Source organism: Sceloporus occidentalis, unplaced genomic scaffold (assembly GCF_023333645.1).
Source record: "Sceloporus occidentalis isolate IW3139 unplaced genomic scaffold, rSceOcc1.0.p SCAF_7, whole genome shotgun sequence".
Lineage (NCBI taxonomy): Eukaryota > Metazoa > Chordata > Lepidosauria > Squamata > Phrynosomatidae > Sceloporus > Sceloporus occidentalis.
This window is the reverse complement of record NW_028316987.1, coordinates 19,546,703-19,561,210: the sequence shown is the minus strand read 5'-3', so window position 1 is coordinate 19,561,210 and position 14,508 is coordinate 19,546,703. Positions and strand designations below refer to the sequence as shown.

At 40.1% G+C, this 14,508-nt stretch overlaps 1 protein-coding gene across 1 annotated transcript; it reads right to left on the bottom strand.

Moving 5' to 3' along the window:
• Window positions 1-2,320: 2,320 nt before the first annotated feature.
• On the bottom strand, window positions 2,321-6,481 carry LOC149309359 (fatty acid-binding protein 1, liver-like). Its single transcript, XM_089531239.1, has 4 exons — window positions 6,275-6,481; window positions 4,177-4,349; window positions 3,475-3,567; window positions 2,321-2,415 (listed from the first exon to the last, which is right to left on the bottom strand). The coding sequence occupies exons 1-4, from the start codon at window positions 6,339-6,341 to the stop codon at window positions 2,365-2,367; spliced, it is 384 nt and encodes a 127-aa protein (XP_089387365.1). The 5' UTR covers window positions 6,342-6,481; the 3' UTR covers window positions 2,321-2,364.
• Between the last annotated feature and the right edge of the window lie 8,027 nt (window positions 6,482-14,508).

The following is a 14,508-nucleotide window of genomic DNA, read 5'->3' as shown; positions in this document are numbered from 1 at the left end:
CATCTGCAGGACCACATGATTTTTGCCCCTGCAGTAGCTCGGTAGATGCTCTCACAAGCCCAAAAACAGCAGGGTCAAAGAGAAGTGAAAAATTGCAGTCCAAAATATTTGAAGGGCTGAAATCCACCACTCCTGTTCTGGTCACCTTGCACTAAGAGAAAGGGACTTGTTCTCTTTAGTGGAATTTCATTACAATAGAGGAAAATGTATCTGGAACCAATAATGATAGGAACAAGAGAAATGTTCAAGACTGATTGTAAGGAAAAAAAGGTATATTTCTCTTGATTTGATCATTGGATTATGACTCTGGCAGGAGCATACAGACACATCATGATTCTTGAGCAGGTACTTAAAGAGAAGTGCTTGCCAAAACCCACCCCGGATATACTGTATGCACAAACAGTATGCAGCAATGAGGTCAGGAATTGGGCAGCTGTTTGGTAGCATCTAACTGATAGGACTCAGAAGGCTAAGTCTTAGTTTTGTAGCAGCTCCCTTGAACAAGACTGGTGATGGTGCAACTCTTCTCAGCTGTCCCAAATTCACCTCCAAACATATCATGGTAGGTGATCTCAACTCTGCTCCACCAGTGCAATGGGTGCTAATTTTCTCCTTTCCTTCTGCATTGCCAGTACTGAAAATGCAAATGAAATCCACCCAGTTAGGGGTTTTCCCAGCAGACAATGATCACTAATTAAACAGACACTAATCCTCCTTGCATATCCTCCCACCCGGAGGCCTTGCCATTCCACAATAGACAGATTAACATGGAAATTACTCCTCCCTACCCAGGGTCACACAGGAGACACACACACACAGCACTCTCTTCTAAGCTAGCATTCTCTGAAGATGCCGGACACATAGCCCAAAAAACCCACAGAACTATGGTTCACTGTATGTCCCTGGGCACATTACTCTCTTCCCAGACAGAAGGGTGATGGTGAAGGGTGTGGCAGCACAGATGATCAGACACAGATGATCACCATCACCAGTCTTGGAAACTATGGCTGGCGTCCTGTTCATGAATAATGGTGGCATATGTTTACCTATGTCATTGCAATTCACTTTTACAGTTGTGCAAGTCAGAAGCCTCTTCCAGCCATGACCAAAAGTCCTCCTCCCAAACCTACCTTTTCAGGAGTGACGCTCCCCGACCCAACACCACAACTTCTGTGTTGCTGTTGAACAGGGGAAATAAGACTATTTTCCAGTAGCTGGACATCCTACATCCCAGATCACCCCCCTCCGGCTCTCTGGCAACATGGAAATTGCTGTGTTGGAGAGGACTATTCGTTTAGTGTGTGTTGGGGGAGAGCATGGGGGAATCAGGAAACATACTGTATATACTCAAAAACCTGGGGCGACTTATCTATGGGTCAATGTAAGTAACTATACTTTAACTCTTGTTTTGAAAAGGAACCATTCCCTGGTGAAAAGCAAGAGCATAATCTGTCCTGGAAGCAGTGAACCCCCCCCCCCCCCCATTCTCTCATCCATCCAGCCTTTAGTATGAGCACAAACAGTTATGTCTGCTGGAATTTTCTTTGACATTGTTTTGCTTTGTTTCATCTTTTAGATTCTTTGCTATATGCCCCTAAGTTTTACTCTCAACTTATATATGGGTTATATCAAAACCCATAATTTTGACCCCAAAATCTACCCTCGATTTATACATGAGGTCAACTTATAGTCGAGTATATATGGTAGGTCGTAAACATACTGCAGAAATAATCCAGGTTGAGGCCACTTTAACTGCTCTGGCTCAGTGATAAAGAATTCTAGGAACTGTAGTTTTGTGAGACATTTAGCCTTCACTTTCTGGGAGCTCATCTGGTGCCACTGTAAACTACAATTCCCAGGATTCCCTAACACTGAACAAGGGCAATTAAAGCAGTCTCAAACTGGATTATTGTTCCAGTGTGTTTTGCAACATAGCTACACCTTTATAGCTACATCTCCCAGTGCAGGATCTTGGACATCTTTTTTTTGTTTTGGCATTCCAGCTTCTACAGTCCACCAGCCAACATTGCTATTTTACCAGGCTCTGAACCATCAGTTCATATGCTACATTAAGCAACAGAAGGGAAACACAGTAATGTAAGGATTTGAAAGGAATTCAGTAGGGGAAAGACTGAGCATAACCCCCCTCCCAAGTTTCTCTTGCAAATGTACCCTGTACAATTCTTTCATGATGACTGGTGGTTGCCAATAAATAAACATCTAGACTGGCCCCCAAACAGTTGTTGAGAGTATTCTTATGCTTTGCGAGCACAAAAGTTAAAAATGAGGAGACTTTCGATTTTGATAAATTCATCTTTATTGTATCACTTTTACACAGTAAAAGTGTAGAAATGTCTAGGCAATCTAGATTCTCTTACTGATCCTCTTGTAATGGATGTCACCCACACTCAAGGTCTAGAAACAAAAAAACAGCAGATTAAAACATTTACATGGGTGTATTATGCAGAAAAAAATCCACACGTGCCTGCCTGCAACTCTGAAAGACACCATCCAAAGCAATGTACATTTTAAATAACCTTTGCTCAAACATGAAGTGTGCTGGGTAACAGGTGTGGACACTGTCCCAGTATAATCACTCATACTGGAATTTAACCAGTTACATTTGGGAGCAATGATTAAACCATCGATCACACTGTACTGCCTGAGCTGGGTGCCTCATTCTGCCAAAAGGCAGCTTGATCCAATTACACCAATACATCCTTTATTCATGGTATTATGACTGTTGGTCCAAATTTTATAAGTCATTGGACTCATTGATATGAAAGATGGTTTATTTTATATATATATAAATCAAGTTGACACATACATAGAATCTGTGAAAGCGTTAAGTCTCCATCAGTTTAGTTGTTAGTGCCAACCGAAACAGATTCACTGAATCAGTGGGGACTGGTTAACCAGCCTTTTCTTTGACTTAACAGTTCCAGCTGGAACTACCATAACCATTGATTTTAGGCTGTTCTTTCTTCTGGAGGGTTCTCTCTTACTTCATGTACTCGTATCATGATCAAAATGGAGGTCAGTCATTAAGAAGGCTTATTACTTTATATATGCAATTCACTTTGTGTAAAGAAATAAATCTGTGCCAGGACTGTAAACACTCAAAGGGAATGAAATACCATTTCATGGTGCCCCAAAATCCATACTCATTTTTCCTCAAATAGTACATGCAAAGTCCACCTGGTTTTGAAAATAAGTCAATTATATATAATTTGGGGTGGGTGGGAAGTATGCATTCCCACAGCAAAAGCAAAATCTATGTTTGTAGCATGAGTACATCAGACATGTCAACCCCTTAAGTACTAATGCCATTCTTTTCCACACCTTAAAATGGCAGAAGTGGCCCAGGCCACAGTGAGTAGGACTGAGAAAGTCCTACTATCGCTGCCAGGACACTGCTTCCTGGCGGTTTGTACTGGGCCTATGTTTCAGACCTCCTCCTCAAGGTATCCTTACGTTAGTGAGAGTGTCTCCATTTAGTTCAGTCACAGAAGTGATGTTCTTCATCTTTGTCACCATCTTATTGTCGCCTTCCATTTGAACAACACCCTGTAGAGAAAGAAAAACGAAGTACAGTTTGGACCCCAATAATAAACTCAAAAAACTCAAAAATGCTTGTAATAAATTGAAAAATTATTTCCTCACAAGAGGTTTTAAGCAGTAAAAATGGCACAGCTATGTGATCTGGGACAAATTTCTCAGCATGGCTGTTCTTAGAGACATTACAGGCCTTTTGTTCTCAAAAAATGGAGAACAAGCATGTATAAAGCCTGCATATACAATCCACCAACCACACCTTCAATAAAATTTCTGTGGAACATTAGCTTCTGCCAGTTTTACAATATGCCCTGTAGGTGAATGGGCTACTCATAAAACTTGCAGTGCTAGCCCTATCACCAGTAGTGGGTAAAGTGTGGGCAAACGCAGGCCCCAGACTCCACTTTTGTAACCACTGTGTTGAGTTGAATGGAATTGGCAGTACACTTGGCTTCTCTGCCTAGAGATGTGGTGACAGTGGGATTCTTATCTCCTGCCTCAAGCAGAAAAATCACCTTGGCTTGGCCCCAAGATTCATTTGCTGATCTGAGCATTCTGAAGAGAAACCGCTTCTTCTTCTGAGAACAAAGCCATAATTTAATTAAAAGCCATGCAGCCTACCTTGATCTTCTCTCCTGTTGGAGTATTCAGCTCAGCCTCCTCTCCAATTGTAAACTCATTAATCAGCACTTTGCTACCAGTTGTCACAGTGATCTTAAACTTCTTGCCATCTTGCACAATTTCAGAGATACTTTTCACATTCTTGCCTTTTTCAATCAACTCATCAGAAAGACCTGTGCAGAAGTAAGACACGCATAAGCACACAACTCTCAAATTGATGCAGAATTTATTCAGAGAAGTGGGTTCAGATACAATTGGTGGCGGCAGGGTGGCGGTGGTGCACTAGCACGAGGAGAAAAAACAAATCCAAAGTAATGATAGTGATGCTCATAGAGTAAGTGAGACAAGTAAGAATGGATGAAAAATGAACAGGTCCATCCATTTCACATATCACTAGCAACCAAAGCACCATCCTTTGTCTTACATGACTCGCTGCTAAATTTAGTTTCTGAAGCTTTCCATGCTTTTCAGGGGGAAAAGATACATAATAAATCATAGGCAGAGTTCAGAATATAAATCATAGGCAGAGTTCAGTGCATACATTTGAAATGTACAAAAATTTGAAAAATACAAACAGATGCACTCATGCACATCAATAGAAATGTGCACAAAATGAATACCTTAGAAACCTGTATACAAAAAGTTTGAAAAATGCAACAAAAAGAGCAGGCAGAGAAGAAAAAAAATGTATCATTATGGCCTGTTACAGACTGCCAAAATAAAGCTGCTTCGAGTCTCTTTGGAGGTATGCTATTTAAATGATGCATGGGTCCTAAGAGTCCGGAGGTCGCGCCAAAGCCACACTCCATTCCTAAGCACCGAAGTGCAGCTTTGGTGCAGTTTCTGGATTCTTAGGATGCATGCATCATTTAAACAGCATACCTCCAAAGAGACCCAAAGCAGCTTTATTTTGGCAGTCTGTAACAGGCCATAATCCTGGACGGAATTAGAGAAGAGCAAAAGTGCAAGTGGAATTTGGAGTAACCAAAGAAGAATGAGGCATACAGCTTCAGATTCCTAGAGAATGAAACTCTTATATGAAGTCTCTCTTAGAGAGCAACCTCTGAATATTTTATATACTGTTTGCTGCACTAGTTCAAATACATAGGTGGCAGAATCATTTCTTGAAGCACTTTCTGCTACTGAAGTTACACTATACTGCTTTTAGTGATATATTTATCTTCTTTACAACTTTTGTTTTTAGTCAAAAGATGGGCTAGAAATGGGATAAACAATATCGTAATTATTCCCACATTATAGAGTTAGGGCCGACTGAAAGAAAAATGGTTTGCCCCAAACAAAGCTGAAATGAAGGAAGCTACCCTCCACTTCACTTCTGAGTATCTTTTTGTGTTAAAAATCACGAGCCTTCCTTGTTCTACTTATTTGAATATCTCATTACTAAAACCAAGTAAGGAAGGGGGACGTCTCTCTACTCAGCTCAAATTAATATTCTGGACAATGTAGACATTTGTCTTTTAATATAATTTTAAATTAAGTATATACATTTTAAAATAAAAGTATATGCAGAAACTGGAGAAGTTAGCAGATTCTGGGAGTTTGAGAGGGAGGTTTCAAAGTTCTGCATATGCCTATATAGGCATATGTAGAACTTTGAAGTCTTCCTCTCAAACTCCCAGAATCTGTTAACTTCTCCAGTTTCTGCATCTACATTTATTCAGAATCAACACCCACTGAGTTTAATGGGGTTAATTGAAGATTGTAGCCATTCTCACTCTGGGTTTGTAGCAAAGATAACAGAAATTTGCTGTTGTAATTGCTCCTATAATCTATAGGAGAATTAAGGACATGTTATTATTCCATAGTACATTGCAGACTTTGATACTAGTAAAAAAGTAAGCAGCATGAACTGGGCAACATCAGAGAAGACACACACACATTTGTATATGTGTGTCTATAATTTTATATATGATTGCATATTATAAGCAAATGTAATATAATATCCCCATACCTTTTACTGCTTAGTGTTTAATTTCAATCACACCTCTTTCAAAAGAGATTGTGAAATGGAAACACCACCAATAAGGCAGCGTTGAGGATAAAGCCAAGTAAAATCACCTAGAAATGAAAAACTTACCAATTGCCTTCATGAATGGCTCAAAGTTTTCTTGGGACTGGAGTTCATACTTTCCAGAGAAACTCATAGTGATGATACTCTCTTTGTACTCAGTAGAAAAGGAGACTGTTCTCTGAGAAGGCAAACCTGCTTTTTATAACCAACTCTTGCCTTGGAAATTGGTCAGAGGTTGCATGATCTTGCTGGTTTATGGCTCTGCTGAAACATTAACTCTGTGACTGATAGACATCATGACTCAACTACCCCCAAGTTAAAGACACATTTTGGTTGCTACAAAGACTGTGTGATCAAGTAGCCACATGAAGATGTGGAAAGGACTCCTTCACTTTAATCGTTTTTGGGAAGTGAAACAAGCTATATCTTGCTTGACAAGATAAACCTGCTGAACTTTTTTCTTCTACACCACTATTAAAGAAATGGGAGCCCTATTCTCTGTTTCATGTGGCCCCTCGAGCTGTTCTCAGTTTCCTGTGAGTGCAGTGCAATGCAATGCATGTTTATTCATAACTATATCTCACAGTGTTCAACTGAATGTACAGATCTGTTTCAGGGTTTGGGGAAGGTTTGCTCTCTAGGAGGGGTATTTACACTGTGAAAATAATCCAGAATGAATCTGGTTTAAATCTGTTGTTCACACACATCCTGAATGCACCCAATTAAGTTTTTGTGGGTCTGCCAAAAACCCCCCACTTAAACCAGGATAGTAGATATCAGGTATCCCGCCCCCCAAGTTTTTAAAAAAAGATTCACATTGTCAGTAGTGTGAACAACCAATGCAAATAGATCCAAGATAAAATGCTGCATACCAAAAAAGAGGTTCCGAATGCATTTGCATCATCATCTTTATTCAAATGCTTGCACGAGTGAGCAAATGGACTTGAATAGATGCAGACCGATAGTGTGAATAACAAACCTGGAATGTGTGACTGAGATGATTCACATTGTCGCACTAAAAAACCCAGTTTCTGAATGACCCCTGAGTCTCCTGAGTCCTCAAAATTTGGTTCCCAAACTCTGGCTTTCCAGGTGTTCCCTGAATCCGAGACCATTGGCCAAGATGGCTGAGGAGTTTGGAAACTAAATCCAAAACACCTGGAGGAACAGAGTTTGGGAATCACTCCCTCAAACTGAGCTTCTCAAAGGATTAGTGACATTGGTTGTCTATATGTACAAACTACAAGGGCATGTGTGGTTTTGATTTTTGGTTTGTTTTTGTTGGCAATATTATCATTTGTTGATTGTCTGATATTTCTTGTAAAACTGCTGCATTCCAGAGAAAATAATGCTGATATACAAAATTCTGTCACTGTTATTCTTCTGTTGTTGACACAAGGCCTCAGGGTGGGAGGATATGCAAAGAGGATTAGTGTCTGTTTAATTAGTGATCATTGTCTGCTGGGAAAACCCCTGACCCTGGGTGGTTTCTCATTTGCATTTGTTGAGTCCTGATTTTGCTGTTTTTAAGGACTGGTAGCCAGGCTTTATTTACTTTAAGAGATTCTTCTTTTCCCAGCAGGAAATGATCACTAATTAAACAGACACTAATCCTCCTTGCGTATCCTCCTACCCTGAGGCCTTGCCATCAACAACAGAACAATACACAGATTAACACGAAGATCACTCCTCCCTACCCAGGGTCACACAGTGTATGTGTGTGTGTGTATCTCCAACTCTCTTCCATGCCAGCATTGTCTGAAGATGCCAGCCACAGATGCTGGTGAAACGTCAGGAAAAAATTCTTCTAGAACATGGCCACATAGCCCAAAAAATCCACAAAAAACTATGGATGCTGGCCATGAAAGTCTTTCACAACAGAAGATATAGTACAGTGGGGCCTTATTATCCACTGGGGTTTGGTTCCAGGATCCCCCGTGGATAACAAAATCCGTGGATGCTCGAGTCCCATTAAATATAATGGCATAGCAAAATGGTGCCCCTTATATCAAATGGCCAAATTAAGGTTTGCTTTTTGGAATTTATTCCTTTTTGGAATATTTTCAAGCCATGGCTGCTTGAATCCGTGGATAAAAAAATCCATATATAAGGAGGCCAACTGTAGTTATATTTTAATGTAGTTGTTAGCAATATATATATATATATATTTCCTGTTCAGTGCATGAATAATTGCTTGCAAAGCTGTGTGCTGTGAATTGAACATTACAAAGTAAAGATTTCTGATTGATCTTTCCTTGCTGCGGGACGGGTCCCAATATTTTTTCAGCAAAATCCTCTCTTGGGATCCATGGCGATGAGTGGGACAAACAACTGGGAAGACCTTGAGTAGGGTGTTGCATAATGTTGCTAAAAAGAGGAAGAGCTCAGCTCCAGCCACTGAGTATTTTCTCACTCACAGACTGAAGAGTACAAATGTTGGGAAGCAGCTGCTGTCTTCATTTCTGCAAAACATTTCTGGGGCCAGATGGATACCACATTGGGGGCAGGACCCAATGAAGCCTTCCACTGCCTGATCCAGACCCAAGTCATGTTTTTAAAGAAAGGAATACTGATGAAAGTCATATGGCCCTCTAGGACCCTGGCCTTCGCCTATCCCTGACTTCTGGTGATGTTAATAGGCCTGAAGTGGGGCTATCCAATGACATTTTGCTGCTTGAGGCAGAGTAACAAATGGCACTTTGCACCTCCAATGTGCATGGTACCCAAAGCTAGCAAAGTTGTTTTCGCAGAGGGAGAAGAAAATCCCTGTATCATTTTGGCGCGTTACGCACACGCCAAAAGTACGTGCCAAGCACGTACTAGGGTTAGAAAGAGGCGTCCTTTCCGGACACCCCTAACCCTAGTACACGCTTGGCGCATACAAAATGGTGGCGCCCGTTTTACACAGGCGTCGCCATCTTGACGTTATGGACGCCTAGTGTCCGCATGTCGCACGGCGGAAGTGATGCCGCCAGTGCACCATTGGCACTTTGGGGCACCATTTCCGCAGCACAAAAAGAAGCCGCATTTTTCGGCTTCTTTTTGTTGCGTCCGGGAATTGCGTGGTTTGGCCGCTGTGGTTCCTGGATGCAGCAACCAGTGGCGTCGGCAGACCGCCCTTTTTGGGCGGTCTGTAAAGCGCCTTTCACTGCATCTCTGGTAACAAGAACATGACTACAATGACTTAAACATCTGTTTTCTGCTCTTTCATGACGTCTCAAGTCTGCTTCCTGCCAAATGGTGGAAACAGAAATGACTCTTACTGTGTGGTCTTAGAGTCGTTTCCTACTTATGGCAATCCTAAGGTGAATGTGAGAGCCAGAGTGGTGTAGTGGTTTGAGTTTTAGACTGCAAATCTGGAGACCAGGGATCAATTTCCATAAAACTCACTGGGTGACCTCACACAAGTCACATGCTCTCAGCCCCAGAGGAAGGCAATGGCGAACCTCCTCCAGACAAATCTTGCCAAGAACATCGACCATAAGATTATGGCCTTTGAGTTGCCATACATTGGAAATGACTTGAAGGCACACAACAACAACATTGATGAAACTATCACAGGGTTTTCTTGGCAAGATTTATTCAGAAGTACTTTGTCTTTACACTTACTCCTGGGAAATGTGTTTAGGATTATAGCCTAAGAGGTTGCATACTGTCACTCATTTCTGGAAGTCACAGAGTGATGCTTCCACACAACAGATGGAAAAAGCAAGTATTTCTTTGTTAGTTTGTTACAGCCTTTGATGCAGTGTTTAGTTATGCTGGGTAAAATCAACTCCTTATCTCAGAACAGCATGAGAATTCTATTGCCTTCCAGTTGTAGTTGGACTATAAGTCTCAGTGCCACTGACCAGCGTAGTCAATGAACTTTATCGCACTGCGTTCCTTCCACGCGTTCTGAGAACGGAACAGAAGGAGTAGGGATGAGTGCGGAACGAGTGGGGGACGGATTTTACCGCACGCATCCGTCCCTCATTCGTTCCGTTCCCCCTCTCTTCCGTTTTTAATCCGTTCCAGAGGGGGAAATTTTTGAGAACAGTTCTCAAAAAGCGTCCCCTCTGGAACGGAAGGGGCAGGGAAGAGAGGGGGAACGGAACGAGTGAGGGACGGGTGTGTGCGGTAAAATCCGTCCCCCACTCATTTCCGTTTCCTGCTGGGCCGGGCCGAGAACCCGGTGCGATAAACTTCAATAAGACGGAATGCCAGGAGCTGCAGTTCACCAAGTACCAGAGGCCGCATAGAACTAAAGCTTCCACTGCCTTGCCTATGTTGCTGCTGCTAACATGTGAAGGGAAAACTTTCAAATAGTTGTGAGAGAAGAATGGAAGCGCCATTGATTTGTTTGTTCATTGTGACTGCAGAGTTTTTGGGAGGGCATGTCTTTGGGTTCATGGTATTGCAAAAGGGAAGCACACAGTGTCATTTCAAAGGAAGATTTTTTTTTAAAAAAATGGACAAAAGAAGTAGTTACATTGCTCAGTGATATTAAGGCATAGGCCAATAAAGCCTTGGCAATCACAACACATGTTGTACAATTCAGGATTGTTAAAAAAAACTGTAGCAGGAAAGGGCTGGGCAGACGTATTACATGTTTTTTTCCTAGGAAAAGACCCACAAAAGCCACATGTTTTAAATATCATTTTGAGCCTTAATGATAATTTAGCCAGATTTATACTCTCTAAGTGCAAAGATTTGGAAATACTGGAATGTATCCTATGCCTAAGTTTTGACTGTAGCCAGGAGACACATAGTTGTTGCTATTTTGCTTGTTTTAAAAGAATATAGATACTCTGAAAGGAGGGATATATGATATTGGTATATCATTTTCAAAAGTGTTTTTTAAAGAATTGTCTCTTGTGAAACTGGATAGTTTTAAGGGTTTGGATTCTGAAAAGTTTGGATTTTATTCTGCTAAATAAGTGATAGCATTATTTAGGTGTCTTATACAGACTTCAGCAGATTTGGCTGAATTGGCATGGATATTAATCCTGACTTGGAAATAGCCTCTGCTCAGAAACAGTTCATTTTCTACGCCCCTTTTACTATTAATGTCACTTTCCAAATGAACAGTGCTATTTTGTTATAATTTTGCATCTGATAATGTGATTTATTTTATAATTTTAAAATATTCTATTGCTTTGTTATAGCCTAAAACAACATCAAGTATTACATGTTTATAAAAACTGTGTTTCAGATCCATTATTATATTTTATTTGTATTTGCTTTTATTTTAATTTTATTAATGTTAACTGCTTTGACTATCTTTTTATGTGTGTGAAGAAATGCAAGATATATACTCAATAAGCAGTTTCCAGCTCTTTTACTGCAGGGCTATGTAATGCTATTTGAATCCATATATTGTTGTTGTTGTGTGTGTTCAGGTCATTTTTGACATATGGCGACTCTAAGGAGACCCTATCATGGGGTTGTCTTGGCAAGATTTGTTCAAAGGGGGGTTGCCATTGCTTTGCCCTAAGGCTGAGAGCATGTGACTTGCCCAATGTCACCCAGTGGATTTCATGGCTGAGCTGGGAACTGAACCCTGGTCTCCAGAGCCATAGTCCAACACTCAAACCACTACACTACACTGGGTCTCAATCCATATTTATGTATATGTTTTTATAGGTACTATTCTAGTTGACCATTCTGATCCTAGGTAGATTCCTGTTCACTCAACAGAAGGTAAGGGTTAGGAGACTGCTGAGATTTTAACTATCCACCAGCTGCCCTTGGTCACTGCTGGATGAGGGCCTTCTTATATCTTGATTTGAGAGGGACAGCCCCAGTTGTCTCTCACTTCCACTGCTTTTAAAATGTCCCCATTTCTCTCTCCTTCTCCCAATTTCCCCCTTCATTTTCCGTTTGCTTCAGCTGGTGCAAACTGAGTTCAAAGTAAAAAAATTATTTACACTCAATAGAGGGGAGAGGAGCTGAGGGGTAAGATCTTGCTCTTCCCTGTAAACCCAGGCAAAAGCAAAATGCTGCAGCCTCTCCTACCTTCTGTGTTCTTCATTCATAACCTTTGTCATCTTGACCACTCTCTGATGTTATTTGGCCATGTGTATTCTGGTTTTGATCTCTTGGAGGGTATGCAGTTCTTACACTAGCTGGGACTAACCAATGGACTTACACTAAAGTTTCCACAGTGTAACTGACTGGTGAGGACAGTTTTCCATTTTGTAATATTTAAACTCTCTAGGAAAAGAAGAAACCTACTATGCCAGTTACACAGCACATACTTAGCCTTTCTGCCTTGTGTGCTCTTCTTCATTAAAAACATTTGCCACATTGACCAAACTTTGATGTTGCTTGGCCACACAAAAAATCCACGTTTTCATCTGTGAAGTGTGGAAATGTTCAATATTGAAATGGGAAATGTTGGCTTCCTTGCTTGGCCCCCAGGCTCTTGTAGTCTTGTTTTGTTGTTGCAAAAATTTGAACGTAAGCCACCTCTTGAGCTACAGTGATTCGCCTGTCTAAATCCAGTGGTCACTGTGCACTGAGAACATTTTGGGTATCTGGTGTATTTTGTAAGAAATTGTATTTCTGAATAAAACAACAATTGCAAAAAGGGAAATCTCCCCATCCAAGAGAGATCAACTCCCAGTAATGTTGTTCCTGAAACTAGTGGTGGCTTCCATGTCAATAGGGTGCTGAATACACTCCAGGTTTTATTCCAGACTTAAGAGGTGTGCTGAACTCTATACCTCAAATAGGGCTAAAACTTTATCCCTCAAATAGCACTTTTTAAATAGCTCCTTTAGAGTTCAGAGTAAGATGTGGAGTGGATGCACTGCTTCGTACAGTGCATCTGCAGCCATAGTCACAGGAGGCATCTGATGACAACTTCTCAGGGCACAAAACCGTGTCATTCCTTCAGTGACCTTTGGCTCTGTACATTGGTCTCATCCTGGCTCTTGCCCTTTAGTCTCAGAATAAACATTGCTGCTGAGGTGTCTCCTTTACAGCCTCTTGTGAAAAGACGCTAGTTGCCTCTTAAGTCAGTAGCATCAAAGGTCTTTTCAAATTCAGCATGTTTTTCATCCCACGGGTCTCCTTGATTTTATCAATCCAGAAAATGGATAATACCATAGGGTGGGATTATAAGTGTTTATACATGTACAGAGTTTATCATGCATGTTTCAAACCTCATATAGATAATTTTAATTTATATAATATGAGCAATATATTGCCTCTTGATTTATTTGTTGCTTGTAAGATCTAATCCACTATGTTTCAAAGAACAAAGGGGAACAACCTTAATAGATGTTCATTTATGACTTTCTTAATCTCGCTATATACTTTGCTGACCTTATATCTACTTGTTTCTATTGAAAATTTATTACAGTTAACTTACACCATTTTAGATCAAGCTATTCTATTACTTCCCCCCATTCATCCATAAATTGTTATTTTGGTCTAATTCTTATTGCTTGCGTCAATTTATCCATTTTCATTGCATCGTATAATTTAAGTAACCAATTTTTCTTTTGTCTTCACTTTGCTATTTTTGTGCAGTAGTCACTCTTGCAATGGTAATCATATGGAATACATTTTTTCATATTTACCTTCTAACTCATCTCCAAATATTCCTAATAAGTAAAATTCTGGTTTTAAATGCAATTTTATCTTTAATATATCACTTATTTGGTCATTTATCATCTTCCAATAAGTCTTTGCCCATTTGCAAGTCCACCAACAGTCATCGAAAGTCTTTTCTACATTTCCAACAAATATTATTCCTTGATTTATAAATCTTTGCAATTTTATCTGGCGAGAGGTACCATTGGAAAAACATTTTACAGAAATTTTCCCTTAGGTTTTGAGAGACTGTGTGTTTTTACTACGTTGCTCCAAACCTTCTCCCACTGACTCATTTGAATGGGATGTCCAATATTTCTAGCCAATTTAATCATTTGTTCTTTGACGATTTCATCTTCCATGTCGAATTTTAGAAGAAGCTCATACTGTATAATTTCCCTATTATTTTAGTTTTTCCATCCATTAAAATTTTTCCCAATTTGGATTTTTCTTTCTCTAATTCAAAACCATTTGTTTTTAAATTTGTTTTAAATCTTTCAAAATTTTGTCTATGTGTGAACCAATTTATGTTCCACCCTTCGTTAAATAATTTCTCCCTTGATTTCATTGCCAATTTACCATCTTTCTTTTCTAAAATGTCTTTGTATTTATACCAATATTTTTCTCCAATCATTTCTTTTCTATAGAAAGCTTCATGGGGTTATATCCACAATGCCAATTTTGGTATAATTCTTCTCCTATATTTGAACCACACCCTA

Bases quoted from the DNA above. Each gene is read 5' to 3' on its own strand.
- LOC149309359 (XM_089531239.1), bottom strand. From the start codon at position 6,341: ATGAGTTTCTCTGGAAAGTATGAACTCCAGTCCCAAGAAAACTTTGAG. The intron at 4,350-6,274 runs GTAAGTTTTTCA...ACTTCTGCACAG, and splicing joins GCCATTCATGAAGGCAATTG to GTCTTTCTGATGAGTTGATT. The intron at 2,416-3,474 runs GTAAGGATACCT...TTTTGTTTCTAG, and splicing joins ATGGAGACACTCTCACTAAC to ACCTTGAGTGTGGGTGACAT.